Source organism: Drosophila guanche, unplaced genomic scaffold (assembly GCF_900245975.1).
Source record: "Drosophila guanche unplaced genomic scaffold, DGUA_6, whole genome shotgun sequence".
In the NCBI taxonomy this organism is placed as follows: domain Eukaryota; kingdom Metazoa; phylum Arthropoda; class Insecta; order Diptera; family Drosophilidae; genus Drosophila; species Drosophila guanche.
Genome location: NW_022995748.1, coordinates 3,510,579 through 3,526,446, shown reverse-complemented (window position 1 = coordinate 3,526,446; position 15,868 = coordinate 3,510,579). Strand labels below are relative to the sequence as shown.

General features: G+C 44.6%; 1 protein-coding gene and 1 long non-coding RNA gene across 2 annotated transcripts; both read left to right on the top strand.

Moving 5' to 3' along the window:
- The first annotated feature begins 88 nt into the window (after positions 1–88).
- LOC117584341 (histone acetyltransferase KAT7) lies at positions 89–10,781 on the top strand. The gene is made up of 7 exons (XM_034273173.1): positions 89–1,606; positions 1,665–1,822; positions 1,878–2,250; positions 5,207–5,312; positions 10,011–10,168; positions 10,228–10,323; positions 10,393–10,781. Exons 1-7 carry the CDS (start codon positions 146–148, stop codon positions 10,510–10,512), a joined length of 2,472 nt encoding a protein of 823 aa, XP_034129064.1. The 5' UTR covers positions 89–145; the 3' UTR covers positions 10,513–10,781.
- A 1,642-nt stretch (positions 10,782–12,423) lies between these two features.
- On the top strand, positions 12,424–15,749 carry LOC117584554. The gene is made up of 2 exons (XR_004573853.1): positions 12,424–12,919; positions 14,682–15,749. It is a non-coding gene; the product is annotated as an uncharacterized LOC117584554 (long non-coding RNA).
- Positions 15,750–15,868: the final 119 nt, after the last annotated feature.

The window sequence follows — 15,868 nt, the reverse complement described above, 5'->3', positions numbered from 1 at the left end:
GCCAAGTCTATTTATGTGTGACCATACATTGTGAAATACCGAAATATTATTTTCAGTACTGCGAAGCGTGTTAAAATACCCCTCCCCCCTCCCGCTTACAATCATTGTGTTTTGTTGCTTAAAAAATCTTTGTGCGCTCAAAAAAATGGTCATGGAGTCGGGGACAAGCAGTTCAGAGTCGGGCAGCACATCAACAAGTGGCTCCACCAGCTGCACAGACACGGGCAGCTCCTCGGACACGGATTCCAGCAGTGCAACGCCCGAGGAGAAAACCGCGCCGACAGCACCAGCCTCGAAATCCCAGCAGCAGCAGCCACAACAACAAACATCGAGCTCCACAGCGCAACGCCGAAAGGCGGCAGAAGCAGAGAAGCCAAAACCTTTTGGTTCGAATCTGACCTCCGCTGCGAGTAAAGTGCGCTCCGTGGCGGCCTCCAATCAGCGTTTGACCAGCGATGACGATGACGAGGACGATACGCCGCCGCCTGTGAAGAAAACTGCACGCGCCAACAATACAGGAACAGCCGCAGCCACAGCAGCGGCAGCAAGGCGAAAGCCACCGCCAGCGACTGGTAGAGCAAAGCCGCCACCTGCATCCAGAAGCAATAACCCACCGCCAAGAGCTGCGCCAGTCGCTCGGGCCACAGAGAACGGCGACTGCAAGCGGCCCTCGCTCTCCTCCTCCTCCAACAGCACAGACGACTCGATAAAGGTGGCCAAGAATGGCCGAAAGGTGCCCCTCAAGATGGCCAGCACAGTGCGGGCCAAGCAGGCGGCAGTGCGAGCGAAATTGCCGCAAGTCAAGAAGAATGGAGGAGCGGGACCACCGCCAGTGGCACCACCGCAAATCAGTAGCGAGGGAAGCGATTCGGAGAGCGGTTCCGGCTCCGGGGATGACTCCAGTTCGGGCAGCGACTCGGAGGGCAGCGATTCGAGCAACTCGTACAGCTCCCAGCCCCCCAAGAATCCCAAGGGCAAGCGACCAGTGGTGGGAGGCAAGCCGGCACGTTCGGACAGCGAGGAGGAGCGCAAGGACAAGGCCAATCCCATGCGAAAGCTAACCCGATCGCTGAGCATGCGCCGGTCCAAGCAGCAGCCCAAAGAGGAGACCGACGACTCCGAGTCGGATGGGGATCTCGAGGATGACAAGATGCTGCTCACCAAGAGTCCCGGCAAGAAGCCAGCGCCCTCGATCCTCAACAATGCCAAGAGCAAAGTGAAGAAGGAGGGCGTGGCCATCAGCAGTGGCGTCTTCAGCTCCCTCAAGTCCCGCCCAGTGTCGCCCATCACACAAACGGAGAAGAAGTGCCCCATCGAGGGCTGCGACTCCTCTGGCCATCTCAGCGGCAATCTGGACAAGCACTTTCTGCCCGAGGCGTGCCCCATCTACCACAACATGTCCGCCTCCGAGTGCAAGGAGCGGGCGAATGACAGGAAGCTGCGCAACGAGCAGCGCGTCAAGATGCCCATCAACATTGTGTCGGCGCCTGGCAATCAGCACACAAATCTCAAATCCCTGACGCCCGAACAGCGTGAGTTTCTGGCCAAAATACGAGAATCTCGAGCGAGTTTTCGGCCAATCAATAATAATTTCTTGGACTCAAAGGTGGGTTTACATGCCACAAACTATTTCCTTTCCCTTACACGTTTCTTTTTGCTTTTAGGTTAAGCTTGAAAAAGACTGCACGGACGAGGATCGTGAGCCGAGTCTGACGGGCCTGGTGCCCGACTATGATCTGCAATTGTTTCGCGAGGCCCAGGCTCAGGCCTCCGAGAGAATAGAGGACGAACTCAAGGATCTGCCCGTGGGCAAGGGAATCAAGTGAGTATTTATGTTGCACCCCAAAAGAGACGCACTCAAACCTTTGCCCTTCCAGATACATCAGCATGGGCAAATACAAAATGAAAGTGTGGTATCAGTCGCCGTATCCGGATGATGCTGCCCGCCTGCCCAAGATGTACATTTGCGAGTTCTGCCTGCGCTACCAGAAATCCGAGACGGGCATCAAGCGGCATGCCGAGAAATGCGTCTGGCGGCATCCTCCGGGCGATGAGATCTACCGCAAGGGCAAGCTGCAGGTCTGGCAGGTGGATGGCAAACGCTACAAGCAATACTGTCAGCATCTCTGCCTGCTGGCCAAGTTCTTCCTGGACCACAAGACCCTCTACTACGATGTGGAACCGTTTCTGTTCTACATCATGACCCTGGCGGATGTCGATGGCTGTCACATTGTGGGTTACTTCAGCAAGGTGAGTGCACCAAAGGAGAATTAGCTGTAATAGAAAAGCTCTATTCAGTTTTTTGGTGGAACTTATTGGTGGAGTATTGTATCTATGGATTGCTTTATGGCATCCCAATATACATTTAAGGAAATATTTGTACCTTTACCGTTAGTTCTGTTTCTAATTTTGGAATAACCAAAAGTGCAGTTTGTCAATCTTTGACTTTTAGGGAAAGTTAAGGAAAGGGTTACGGTTCATTTTATTAGTTCGGTTCTTGAATGCCACGAAAGATCAACGAAACATATTTTAGCTGGTTTATAAAGCAGTTGGATCGATTTTTTAATATGCTCCAAGGCTAGAGCCACTTAAGCTGCTTTCAAATAGCTCTAATCTATTTCGCCTTCGATTATACTCATTAACCGTCTAAATTTCCATTTTTTGTACTATAAATTAAGGTATAGTTATCATGGAACATTGCCCGGCTTGCCTATCAATTGAAGAATATATTCTATTATGCTATGAATGATAAAAAGATCTCATTGCAGCTAATGATTGTGTTAAATAATTGTAGAATCTCATTGGTATACACCACCACATTCTTAGATTCTAATTACCCTATTGGGTAAACTTTTAATTCAATGAAATCCAAAGTTGCTTAACATTTAAGTCGATTTCCTCTGTCCAAATCCTATTTTGCTGCTAAAAGCACGCCAAAATCTGTATGTATTTTGAGGTTTCCTCAGTAATTGAATTATGACTGTTTACCCATTATGGAATTAGCTGAGTTATTGCCAAAAGCAACAATTAACTTATTAGGATAATTGTCGATTAAACACCATTGTGAAATTTAGTCAATTAAGTGATGTCATGGAGTGGGTTCGGAATGAAATCTATTATATAAAGAAAACTTTCATTTAATAATTGATTAAGTACAGATTTACCCCACAAAGTTGAACCTCCAAAAGTTAAAAAAAACTTACACTAATTATGCGCCGCAAAAGTTGATTTCCCAAAATTTGTTTGTTGATTGAATATAATTTTAATAGTTTTACCATTGAGCATAGAACTTTCCAATGCTGGTTTTCGTGTATCAAAATTGAATAATAACATTTAACAGTTTTATGAATCCTTTATGTCTGTAGACAGACACCCCACACCCAACAACAGAATCTCCCAGTCCGAATGGCAGCCGCGGCCACAACCCATGTACGGCGGCGGGTACATATGTATACCAGGATCCAGACGTCGTTTGCCTTGACCATGCCCCACCAAAAACAAGATGATATTTCTCTTCTATTACTTGGTTTTTTTCTACCTTTTTTTTTGTCAACCGAACGAAGCTTTTTGGGTAAATAAGAAACAGACAGAGAGGCAGAGAGCGAGAGCGAACGAGAGAGATTTCCCCAGCTTTAAAAATCAGCAAATGGTTTCTTGACCTCCCCCATGGTGTGGCCCCTCTGCAGCTGCCGTCGCTGCTGCTCCCGCTGCTGCTGCAGTTTTACTGCAGAATGCAAAAGTTTTCGGGGCGCTGGCAGAGACTGGGTTTGTGTTACAAATTGCGCATGTCGTTGGTTTTCCCCTCCAAAAACTTGGCGCAGCATCCCCGTTGAATGCTCGGGGATGCAGCTCCGAATTGGAAACATCATCGGAATACACATGGTAAATACCTCCGTTCCTAGTACTATTTAGTTTACATGGCCTGCCTGCGTTGCCCCTCCATTGACGGTGATAATTTTCGGCAATCCTTTGTCCCACAGTTAACCTCCGAGCACTCAGACTCCCAGCAGGTCCAGCAGACAGGCACAGTTCGGGTCCCCCCACCGGTTTTGGGGCAGGCCCAGACAGCAGCTAGACATTGAGGATTGGGGCAAGCAGGCAGTCAGGCAGTCCTCGTGGATGCTGTGCATGTTGGACACGATTGAGGTCGTGCACCTCTGTGCACCAGGGCTCTGCGTCTGCGCTTGGTGTGCCCGGGAGCCCGACTCTATGTGGCTGCGTTACCAGACATCATGGCAGACAAAGAAAAAACGTACAAAACGAACAAAAAGGAAAAATGTAGGAAAAGCATCAAGGAAAAACCCGCAATGTACATAAATGTATATCCGAAATGTTGCCATAGATAGGAGTACAGAGAGCAGCAACCAAAAGAACCAGGTCCCGAATTCACAGATCCCCCCAGCACTCAGTCTCTAAGCTCTCTTTTTTCGGGGAGAAATTGTTGGGGGGATAACTAACTAACTATGTGCGAGTTGTACTACGTTTTCCATTCCATTCATGTGTACATAGTGTACGGCGGAGAGTATATGTCTCCTAGATCCCCTCAACTTGTTGTGGTTCTTTCTTCTGTTCCCTTTCTATGAATCTGCTCTTTCTGTCTCTGTTTTTACTCCAACTCCTGTGCCATGTCTTTGGTTCTTCCTGGCTCTGTTTCGGCTCCTTTTCCCCATCCTTTTCACCAATTTTCCTGCTATATGCGTACGTTTATATTATTTACGCACAGATTCTCTCGCTCTCCCCCTGTCTTACTCTCTACGGTTATAGCCATCTCTTTCAGGCTGCTCTCTCTCCCTGTCTATGTCTCTGCTGAGCATCGATTCATTTCATTTTGCTGGTCATTGAACTGCCGAAAAAAGCCAAAAGCGACAGATGAATGTTGCCGTCATCTCTCCACACAGCCACACCCCTTGCACACCCTTTTACCCAGCACTCTGGGTGTGTGTGTCTGGGCCCCATGTCTGGCCGATCCCCCAGCTCTATCTCCGCCAAAAGTACATTCCATCCCCCATCTACCCGAGCACATACATTCGTACGTACGTATACCTCTCTGTCTGGAATTGTTCTTAAGTATTTGCCATTGATTCAATTTGTATAATATCTTTAACCTTTTGTTAGGGGTGCAGAATCAATAGCCACATTGTTTTAAAGTGCTTTAGTTTAAGATTTACTTAATATAGAATTGATTTCGGTTTTGTTTTTCTTCCAGCACATTCCTTTCCTGCAAGAGAAAAACTCGTTTTACAATGTCTCATGCATCCTAACACTGCCGCCATATCAAAGGAAGGGTTATGGAAGATTACTCATCGATTTCAGTAAGTATTCATTAAATATATTTTATGAACGTATATGTGGGTATAAATATATTTAAGGCAGTTCGTGGCAGAGGAACAATCAATCCAAAAATATGACATTAAGTGAAGGAAAAGAAGGAGCTCTTTATTGAACACTTGTGGGAACCGGTTATTCTCTTGACTTTCAAACTAAAGCACAAAAATGTTCACATCTATACCTTCTTAACAACTTATGCTCAAAATGTTCATCTTTCAGTGCAAATTCATAGTTTTATATTAATTTGGTGCTGTCACGTACAGGTTATGCACTGCAGCTCCATGAGATTTAATTTCCAGCTCATTCTGAATCTATTTGATAACTACTACTTCACAGGCAACCTTAAATCTATTTCTTAAAGCCTTGCATCGAGTTACTCCTGAATAACATAGCATACCTTCAATCAATCCCTGAAAGAGTAGCTCATAAGCCATTTTTGCCCAACATGTCTTAGTTTCAATCTAATATTTATAGTAATCCAATGTCCACCTGAAATATGAAAACATTTCGTTGTATAGATTGCCAAAGTCTGTCGTTATTCCATTAAAACATTTTATGTGGAATTTTCTCTTTTGCTAAGTGACGTGCAATTCTTTAACTAGAGCGCCAATCTATAAATTGATATCATATTCGTTTGACCAACCAGAAGCCGACAATTGCATTGAAAATTGTGGCTAAATGAGACGGCTAGTTAGTAATATCATGGTTGGTGGTTAGTGCGAGTAATAATGGTAGCTAAATCATGGATTATAAATAATGAGACACTAAAAAACGTCTGGCTATATTGATTATGGCTGTTGCCTCTTCTTTTTCTGGTTCTTTTTTCTTTCTTTTTGTGGGGTCTTCATGTGAGTCATGGGTGTAAGTATGTATTGATACCTGGTATTATATTGGGGTATATTAAATTTGATTAAATGTGTGCATCGGTGCAAAGGGAAGATGGATTCATCCTAAGTCGAGTTTGAAATTAATTTGTTTCTATGAATATGTGATTCTCTCCCACCATCAATCATGAATTTATACATGTAAATCGAGTACTGAGTATCCTTATGTCGAGGCATGTGTTTTCTACCGTAGCCTTTTTGACTGCTTTTGCGTGTATTTGTGAAAAATAATCATCATTGCCATTGCATGAGAAAAGTTTCAAGCATGCCGGAGTCTTGGGACTGGACTTAACTCTTAGCTTTCCAATTGAAATTCCCCCTTGCTCCAGCTGCACACACCCCTCTCCATGCCTTTACCCGTTGTCCGCTCAGGTAAGCCGAAACGAAGAACATGCAATTTCTGCATCAATTAAACGTAGACCAAAAGCTGCACTTACGAGCACACACACACACACACACACATTACCATGGATATGAACGTGGATCCAGTGCATAAGTAATTTTTAACGTTGCTTATTTTGTGCTTTTTTTGTTTCTCAAAAATTGCTTAAAATTAATCCAGGGGAAGACAACAAAAGCAGACATAAATAAGACAAGACATTAAAAAATGAGAAAGAAAGACTGTATTGGGGGTCTAAGCTTTAGATACCCTGCAATACTGATCTATGTACCCCATGAATATAGTCATTAAAATATAATCAAGTCTTGGAGATACCCAGAAACATGGAACTAATGTTGCTCGAGATGCTTAAGATAAGGTATAGGAATATTACTTATTGGATTGAAATGCTTCCATGTCTTTATGGCAAAAGTTTAGTAAAAACAAGAAATACCCCCTTGCCCAGGGTACAACAAAAGAGCACCCACGGAAAGAATCACCCTGCTGCATCAGACAGTGGCTTCCAGGAGCTTGGAAGAGAGTAGAGAAGAGAGAGCAGCACTTGAGTCATTCATTGTTGTTGTTTCTGCTGCGTGGCTGAATAGCGTCAAAGTCGACGTCGACGCCGGCTGAGGCGACGGTCTGTATGTACAGTGTACATGCAATGTGGTCGTCGTGGATGGCGTCGGCGTCGTCCAGCGGGGGGAACGAACGAACGAAACGAAACGACATTGACCTTACACACACACAGACACAAGCAGACACAGCCAAGTGCCGGCCGGCAAAAGAGTGATGTGATGGTCAAAGAGAGAGAGAGAGCTTACTAGCAAATGTGAGAGAGGAAGGTACTACTATGTGCGAGAGCGTGCAAATCATTTTCGTCATTAATAACGGAGAGGGGGGAAATTGGCATTGGAGGCAGGTGAACGGTTTTTGGACAGACAGCTGGTTGTTCATGCTTGGTGGAGGGGGGCAGGTGGGTCCGTTCTAGGGGTTAGCTTAAGGGCAGTGGGAACCCCTTTCTCACTCTCTCAGTCCAGAGCATGTGTGCCAGAGCGAGAAAGCCATACCATTATGTCCAGGTGTAATAACTGCAACACGCAAAATGCAAATGAGTTGCAAAAAGAGGGAGACGAAGCGAAATGGACAGAGACAGAGAAAAGTTTACGCTACGCAAGGGTTGCCACCCTATTTCTCGCATTAACCCATGTATTAATTAATGGGAAACCAGACCCTTGTGAAAAAAGTTTCTCGTCAAAAAACGAGCAGCCAAAAACAAAACAAAAGTTTGCCAAAAATTTGTTCAAACGTGCCGCCTTCAATTTTTGCCTTTTATCTTTTTCGGACGCTCCCGCATACGCAGCGGAAAATAATACAATTCTGCAGACACAGCAACAACAGGCTCTGACGGCGGCAGACAACAAAGGTCAGGGCAGGTCACAATGAAAGGGCGTCGTCCTCTTCGTGTTGGTGGCTACAGTGGCCACTCGACAATGATAACTTTCATGAGTCAAACAATTCATGCCAACTAGAAATTTCCAGATATGAGAACTTTATACGTTTGGACAGAGTTTTAGTATTAGAGTTTACTTAAAATTCATTTTAAAATTTATTAAAAAAATACATTTAGAGCTGATCAGAAAGTAGTGTCACAGTTTTAAAGCCATGCTTGCAACCACTGTGCTGGTGGCATTTCTCAACCCAAAGAGCGTACGTGGTACTCATTACTCACTTTGTTGTTATCGCTTCGCCGACTGTCTAGGTCTAGAAAAAGGAAGAAAAAATAATAATTAGAGCCTTGCTAATTTGAGTTAAAGTTGCTCTCTACACTGCTCCTCTCTCTCTTTCTCTCTTTGTTTTATTAAACATTTTTAGAGAGCATTTTTTCTTCTGTAAATCCTTACTCGGGTACTCAAAGCGCCTGTGGCTATGCAACATTCAGCAGAACAGAACTCGCATCGTCAGCGTTCGAGTTCGCGTCGCGTCGCCCGCCGTCCACCGAATGGGAATCAAAATGGATCGATAAAGTCGTCTCGACATTTCCACTCACACTCTGTACCCGCTCCTGCCGCTTCGCCGCGATAAATTCATGAGCAGAGGGACGGTGCCCGGTGAGAGAAGGCGAAGTGCGGCACAAAGAAATCAAAGTGGCACCCAAAACGTCCCCCTGCGACCAAAAGCCACGGGCCATCTCTTTTCCCCCTCTGGAGTGCATAAAATGGTCTATACAGTGGGATAACTATAGCAGACTATAACATTTTTTATTACAATTCTAAAACATGAAAATATTTTGATGAATATTTGAATATTTAATTTAATTATATATGAAAGTGTTCCACTCATTTACCCTAATTTCAAACATAATATTGGGTATTAAATAATTTAATTATAATTAGCACACATCATATTTTGCTGAATTTTTCTCAATTATTTCCCACTGTTGTCAACCCTGCGCCTAGCAGTCAGGATTTCCCTCCGTTCTCCCCCAACAGCTGTGTCTGCCGTCTGGTCCGTTGAGTGTGTCTGCGCGTCTACGTTCCTCTGCTTCTCGGCTGTGTCTCTCACTCGCTCTCTCTCGCTGTCTATGTGCCTGTATTGGTGACTGACTGCAAGTTTTTTTCCCGAGCCTGCCTCAGTGGATTTTATGTTGTGAGGGCACCGTGTGTCCTCGTCCTCGTCAATTTACTTAGCTGCACTCATTGTAGCTGTCGCTGTTGCTGCCGCTGCGGGTACGACGGCCGATTTCTCTGTCGCTGTCGCTGTCGCTGTGGCTGCGGCTGCTGCCTCTGTTTTATATACCCTTTGCAGACAGTACATATTACAATTTTCACCAGAGAAGGAAGTATATTTCATCCAACACGTGCTACAGTAGTCCCTCATTTTGTAAGCGTTTTTAGACTTTATTCAAATGGTTTTCTAGTCGGACTTTCCATCAAAACAACTATCTCTTTTCTTCTAAGATCACCCAAATGTAACCAACTCTAACAGTATTCAGTCTTTGAGGGTATCCTAAAATTCGATCCTTAAAGCTCGCCTTTTTGTTATCTAGAGTTGTTGGGAATTGTTGCTGCCAGACGTCGTCGTTGTCCTCGGGTCTTTTGGGGTGGGTCTTTGGAGGTGACACTGTCGCTGGGTTGAATGTACGCCAGAACGTTGTTTAAATGTCCCCCCCATTTCGTCCCTGTCCATCCAATGAATACTTTGCGGAATCCTGTCTAGACACAACACGCACACACTCCCAAACCAGGCCTGGGCCGAGCAGAACAGTCCTTACCGCACCACATAGCCGGCTGAGGGGCGGGACAAAGTTGGTCACCATAAATAATACACCGGAACTTGGAGTTGTTACTCTATCTATAGCATACTTACAGGGCTTATGCTGAACCTTATTTGACGATAATTTGTTAATTATTTTGCAGGCTACCTCCTGACTCGAGTGGAGGGCAAAATCGGTTCGCCGGAGAAACCGCTATCTGATCTGGGTCTGATCTCGTACAGGTCCTACTGGAAAGATGTGCTGTTGGACTATTTGTGCAATCGTTCAGGGAATTCCCTGAACATCAAGGATGTATCTCAGGTAATGACAACTAAGAATTATTTATAAAAGAATAATTTATAGTTATTCCCCATCTATAGGAAATGGCCATATACTCCTATGATATAGTCAGCACCTTGCAGGCTCTGGGCATGATGAAGTACTGGAAGGGCAAGCACATAGTACTCAAAAAGCAAGTAAGTTATTCAAAGTGATCTTTGATCTTTTATAGATCATTTTACTAATATGCTAACCTTATTTGCCAGGACGTTCTGGATGAGTATGAGGAGCGTGTTAAACGTCGCGGTACCTTTCCCAAAATCGACGACTCATGTCTGCGCTGGCAGCCCTTCATTCCAGTACAGCCCAGTGCTGAATCGCCTTAACGCCGTAGCTGGAAGCATGCCGCGGCATGCTTTATAGATGACGATGACTCTGCACCCATGTACCCCGCATCATCTTCCTGATGCGTATTTTCCTAGAGATTTTATTAGTTGTGGTTTAACTGTACTAGCTCGTAAAGTATCGCTAAAGTATTTGTGTGTATGTGTACTTTATTTGTTGCTAGATCTAGATAGTAATTTTAGTACGTAGGTTTATAGTGAAATTTGCCCAAAAAAATATATCTTAAGATAAAGAAATACATATACTCGGTTTATGATCAAAGATGCTTTTCTTTGGAAGTCCTACCAGCTTTTATCTGCTCATTATACTCGTAAGTGTGCGATCCGTACTCTCTCCACCGATAAATATCATCATAGAAATTCGTTCTAATCACATCTTGCTCTAGAAGACCGGTACCCCTCACATCACATCATCTGTGAGACTCTTTGCTTTCATCACATCATCATCTGGTTGGATGAATCATGGAAGAAATACCGAAACCTACAACACGTTTACATGGCCGTCTGGTGAGACAAAGCGAGTAGCAGGAGGCTCAAGAATGGGAGGGATAGGGTATGGATCGGCGTGTGTAGCAACAGCAGAAAAAGTGCACACAGGCGCACACAAAACACACCAAGAGACAGAGACGAGCGCATTGACATTGTCGCTTGATGCAGAGACAGGTAGACAGAGGGGAAAGGGCGGCTCTGCTAGCAGCAGCGGCAGCAGCAGACAGGATGTGTTTGTAGTTGGCTGGGGAAAGAAGACAAACATGTTTATAGCCAAAAAGCATACATATGCAACGGGCAGAGAGTGAGAGAGCAGCAGCAGCAGCAGGGCCAGAGAGAGAGCCAGACCCAGAGCCAGAGCGGTCATAGAAGTGCACAGTGGAAGAAATTAGCACTAAAACATATGGCAAATATACGTAATCAAAGCTTTAGATTTATTATTGGAAACAACTGAAATAATTCCAGGAATTCTAATGCAATACTTTCCAGATATTCGCAAACAATCATTCATACATTTTTTTAGCAATATGATATTGGGAATTTCTAGAAAAAAAAACCTTCCATAATCTCAGTGTCAGTAGATAAGCGAACCGACTAAAATATTGTTAATTCAACCTGCAGTATGCTTCCAGAAACTTTAAGTGTACGTGCATATGTATTTACACGTGTACATACATATGTACTTACCTAAGTAAAATGGGCGTTCCATGAAACGTTTCGAGTCATTACAAATTTCAATAGATAGGTGAAACAGCGGGGTTAGTGTTTTCTCTAATTTCCATGTGTTTCCAGAATACTTTATACGTTTCACAGATGTCGACTTATTTATTGGTAGAGCCCACAGTGCAAAGCTTTTCTGTTGCAGTCAGTTGGTTGGTGGTGCAGTTTTATAACAAAGGAACTCGCCTGAGAACTGGCAAATGTATATACAGTGGATATTCGTGATAATGAACCTCCTAACCCAAAAGCTCTACGCTAAATCTACTATTTTTGGCTTTTTTTTTTTTTTTGAGGTTTTAAGTTACCGCTCTACCCTTAGGTAGAGGGGAATTATTTGGCCACCCGCCTTTCAAGGGGGAAATCGCCACGTCGTAATATGTAACTTGGTTACAGCTTTGCTCCAATACTTACCTGGCGTAGAGGTTATTTTCCCCACGTGCTTGCAGTGTGCCCAGACACACTTTTTCTTATTTTTGGCTTTAGTATTCAAAACCAATCACAAAAATGGTAAATATTCTTCATATTCATCTTGGCAGCAACTGCCAATCGCAATAAAAAGGTGCAAATTTAAAATTGTTTCCATTTTGCCATTAAAACGATATCTCCTTTCAAGAATACACACTGTACCACCAGCACATGCATTTGTGGAAGCAGGAAGCAGAGCTCTCAGTATAATATCCCGCCACTGTGCGAAAGAAACGGCAACACATACAGTGAACACATACAGTCTCGCTCCGTCGACGCCGCAGTCGACGAAGTCTCTGCCAATATGTGTGTGTGTGTGGAAATAAAATTCACGCATTTGGGTTTTGATTAAGCAGAAACATTGAGCATTGAGCATTTTGATCGCAACAGCCGGCGTGCGCGGTTCGCTAGCTCCCCAAAAGCCCCAATCTCCACTCTTCACTCACCACTCTCTTGCCTCTGCACAAATTTATCTCTGGCTTTTTTGGCTCGACGAAGAGCTTGGGCAAAGTCAAAATCAGACAGGCGGCGGCCCCCGGCCCAGACGACCACAACGACTACGACAACGGCGGCGGTGACGACGTTCGCAATAAATAAAATAAAAGGCCAGGCCGTGTCTGGGCGGCCGCACAGTCGTTCAGTTTGCACCAAATGAGAGACAACGAAGACGGCGACAAAGAGCAATGAGACGAAAAAAAGTTTAAAACTGTTAAAAGTACACCCGCGTGTGTCCGTGTGTGTGGTAGTGTGCGTGAGTGTTCGGTGGACAATTTACAAGAAAAATGCAACGGAAATGGCAAAGAAAGAAAAAGTTCAAAGCGGAACTGCAAACATATTGTGAAATTTGCGAGAGGGAGAAGAAACTATCAACGTGGTTTCTTTCTCCTGGAGCTTCTGGGGCTTTCCACGAAGAAAAAAGGAATTGCGAAAAGAGCGAAGAACAGTACAGAGAGGCCGAGAGAATTACTGGTCGAAGAAGAGGTTCAAGACTTATTTATAGCATTTTGATATCACAAGGCAGCAGCAGCAGCAGCAACAATTAAGTGACGCCAATGTTTGAGGCGGCAGCTTCTAGGCTGGTTGTGTGTGTGAGTGCGAGCGACCACATGATTCTACATACTTCCAAATTTCCTTTTTACCCACACGCGCCACTCACACCAGCACAGAGTACCGCAGTCACACTCATACACACTAGGACAGAGTTGCCCTGCAAAAAACTTTTTGTCGCTCAAATATTAATTTTAGACAACATTTTTTCTGCCCCAGACACCGCACAAACACACATGAAAGTGGCAAATTGCCTATGTGTGCGTGTGGCTGATCGTCTGTGAGCTGGTTTTAGCTTCCATTTTTTTTTGTCGCTCAGTCAGGGTTAAGGGCATAGAAGGCGGCTTGGCTGGGGCCAAAAGCATGTGCTTGCGCTGCAGCGCTGCATTAAGAGAGAGAGAGAGAACCAGACAGAGAGGGTATGGGCACCCACTCACACAGGCATGCACTCGGGACGGCAGTTGTCGTCGTTACTATTTGAGGTTAGGAATGCCCCACCCAAGCAAGACACATACAAGTAGCAGACATGGCTGCCTCGCATTATACCTACATATATGTGCAAACGAATATATAAGTGATATATATGTACATATGTATGTACTCTGCGACATTCGAACAGAAATTCGCAATTATTCACAAGTCGAAAAGCAAAAGCTGTTCGCGATCGCTGCCGACATCTCTGACACATCATACGCTCGCACACACCCATTCGCGCATACATTTTCGAAGCGCGGCTGCTGCAAAATTTATGAGGCGTTGTAAAAAAGAGAATTAAAAGTTTCGGCTGAGCAAGCTGGTAATTTAAACGTACCAACAAAAATTGTGTGCAAAATTTTAATTTTGGTTTTATACCTCTTTTTGCACATGTGTGAAATCGTGTGTGTGAATGTCTTGGACAAAAGAGAATTCGCGAATGTAGTGGGGCGGGCACGTGTGTGTCTCTCAGCTGCTGTGTGTGTACGTGTGTGTATTTGTGAGTGATCACGCACGTAGCTTTGCTGCTTCGGCGGCCTGTGCTTCTGCTGCGTCGGTTAGTAACAGCGGAGAGAGGCGGACAGAGGGAGAGCACAAAACGCCGGTTCTTTTTTCGCTTTTTCTTCTCCCTACTCTTTTTCGTTGCTTCTTTCGAAGCAGCGCTCTTTGTCATTACTTCTTCTCGGGCTCTCTTGTTCTTGGCTTTCAAAGCGGTGCTCCAAAGGGTATGTGATACAAGGTGAAGCCATTGCCTGGCACTTTTTCTTTCTCTACAAATATCATAATTTGCTGGTCTCAACTGTTCCCACTTCTCTAAAGCCATTTTCACACTCCTCTCTCTTCTCAACAGATATTTTTTCTTTTCGTGATCCACTCCGTCTGTCTGTTCGCTCTTTGCAATTTTTTTGTTCATTATTTTTCACTGCAGACGTTTCTCTTGCTTATTTTCTTTACAGAATTTCAAATATAGAATATCAAGGGTCTCTAGCTGCCGGGTCCGACACCAATTGCGAAAAAATTTGCTGAATGAATGTAATAATCGTCATTTTTCGCCACTGATGACGTCACGTCCTCGGATGGCTGGCTGGCTGGCTGCTCTCTCTCTCTCCCAGTGTCTCCCTCTCTTGTATGTAGTCATTAGCACGTAATGTCTGTGTATGGTGGCCAGAACGAGGTGTGCAAAGAAGCATATGACTAATTTGGTATTGTTATTGCATAAAATCGACAACTGGCAAGACCTTCAGGGGCAGACATCCGCAGCAAAGCAGCAGCAGCCGCCACATCGGAGAGGTAAAAAGAGCAAAAGCTTAACCATTATGTGGCGGCGTCGCATGAAGTCATCAGCGGCAGCAGCAGAAAAAGCGGCAACAGCCTGGAAAGAGACGAACATATGCTGAGAGCGAGAGAGATCGTTAACCTTTAAGCTGGACATGGGACTCGGCACAAGGTCGTTTCCTCCCGTGGTTATGGCGCATGAAATATGGTCTCGCGCAACATGAAGTGAAGTGGAAGCGACGCCATTTGTTGCAGTGGCAGCAGAACACAAAACCGCGTTGCCAAGCCAGCACCAGCAAGCAACATCTGGTCTCGTCTCGGACCTGGGCTTGGGCTTGGCTTTATATCTCGTCCCACAGCCCACCTTCTTGAAAGTCTCCTACCATGCGCGCTAATCAGAGACCGGGGCTGGTTTTTTCACTGCAGTCAGGTACCTGAAGTAGCGCGCGTGGTGCTAGACACGAACATCTGTGTGTGGCATCATCTTTTCTTCAGAATACAATATATATAATTTCATGTGTCTCCCATGTCTATTGTACTTCATCAGGTGCTCTGGTGTGTCCTGTAACCCGGCACATGTTGAAGTACACTCAATATGAGGCGAATTTCGTGCGAAACAATCAGTGATGTCTAAATTTATAAATTGAGTAAACATAAGCTTAATCTCTAATTGATTGTTAATTAAGACATTTAAGGCTGTATTTTTTTATAGTTAAATCTTCAATAAATATAAAATGTATTAAAATAAATGCTTAAATGTACAGCCTTGAGATTTTTCTGGCAGTTTGAGTGAATTCTGGGGTCTTGGCCACCTGTTCTTGCTTTTCATACAGGTGGCTCTGTTTGAAAAGCTAAAAATAGATGGCCT

Excerpts from the sequence above, each read along its gene's own strand:
- LOC117584341 (XM_034273173.1), top strand. The coding sequence starts at position 146 with ATGGTCATGGAGTCGGGGACAAGCAGTTCAGAGTCGGGCAGCACATCA. Across the intron at positions 2,251-5,206 it reads TTGTGGGTTACTTCAGCAAG|CACATTCCTTTCCTGCAAGA; the intron begins GTGAGTGCACCA and ends TTTTTCTTCCAG. Across the intron at positions 10,324-10,392 it reads ACATAGTACTCAAAAAGCAA|GACGTTCTGGATGAGTATGA; the intron begins GTAAGTTATTCA and ends CTTATTTGCCAG.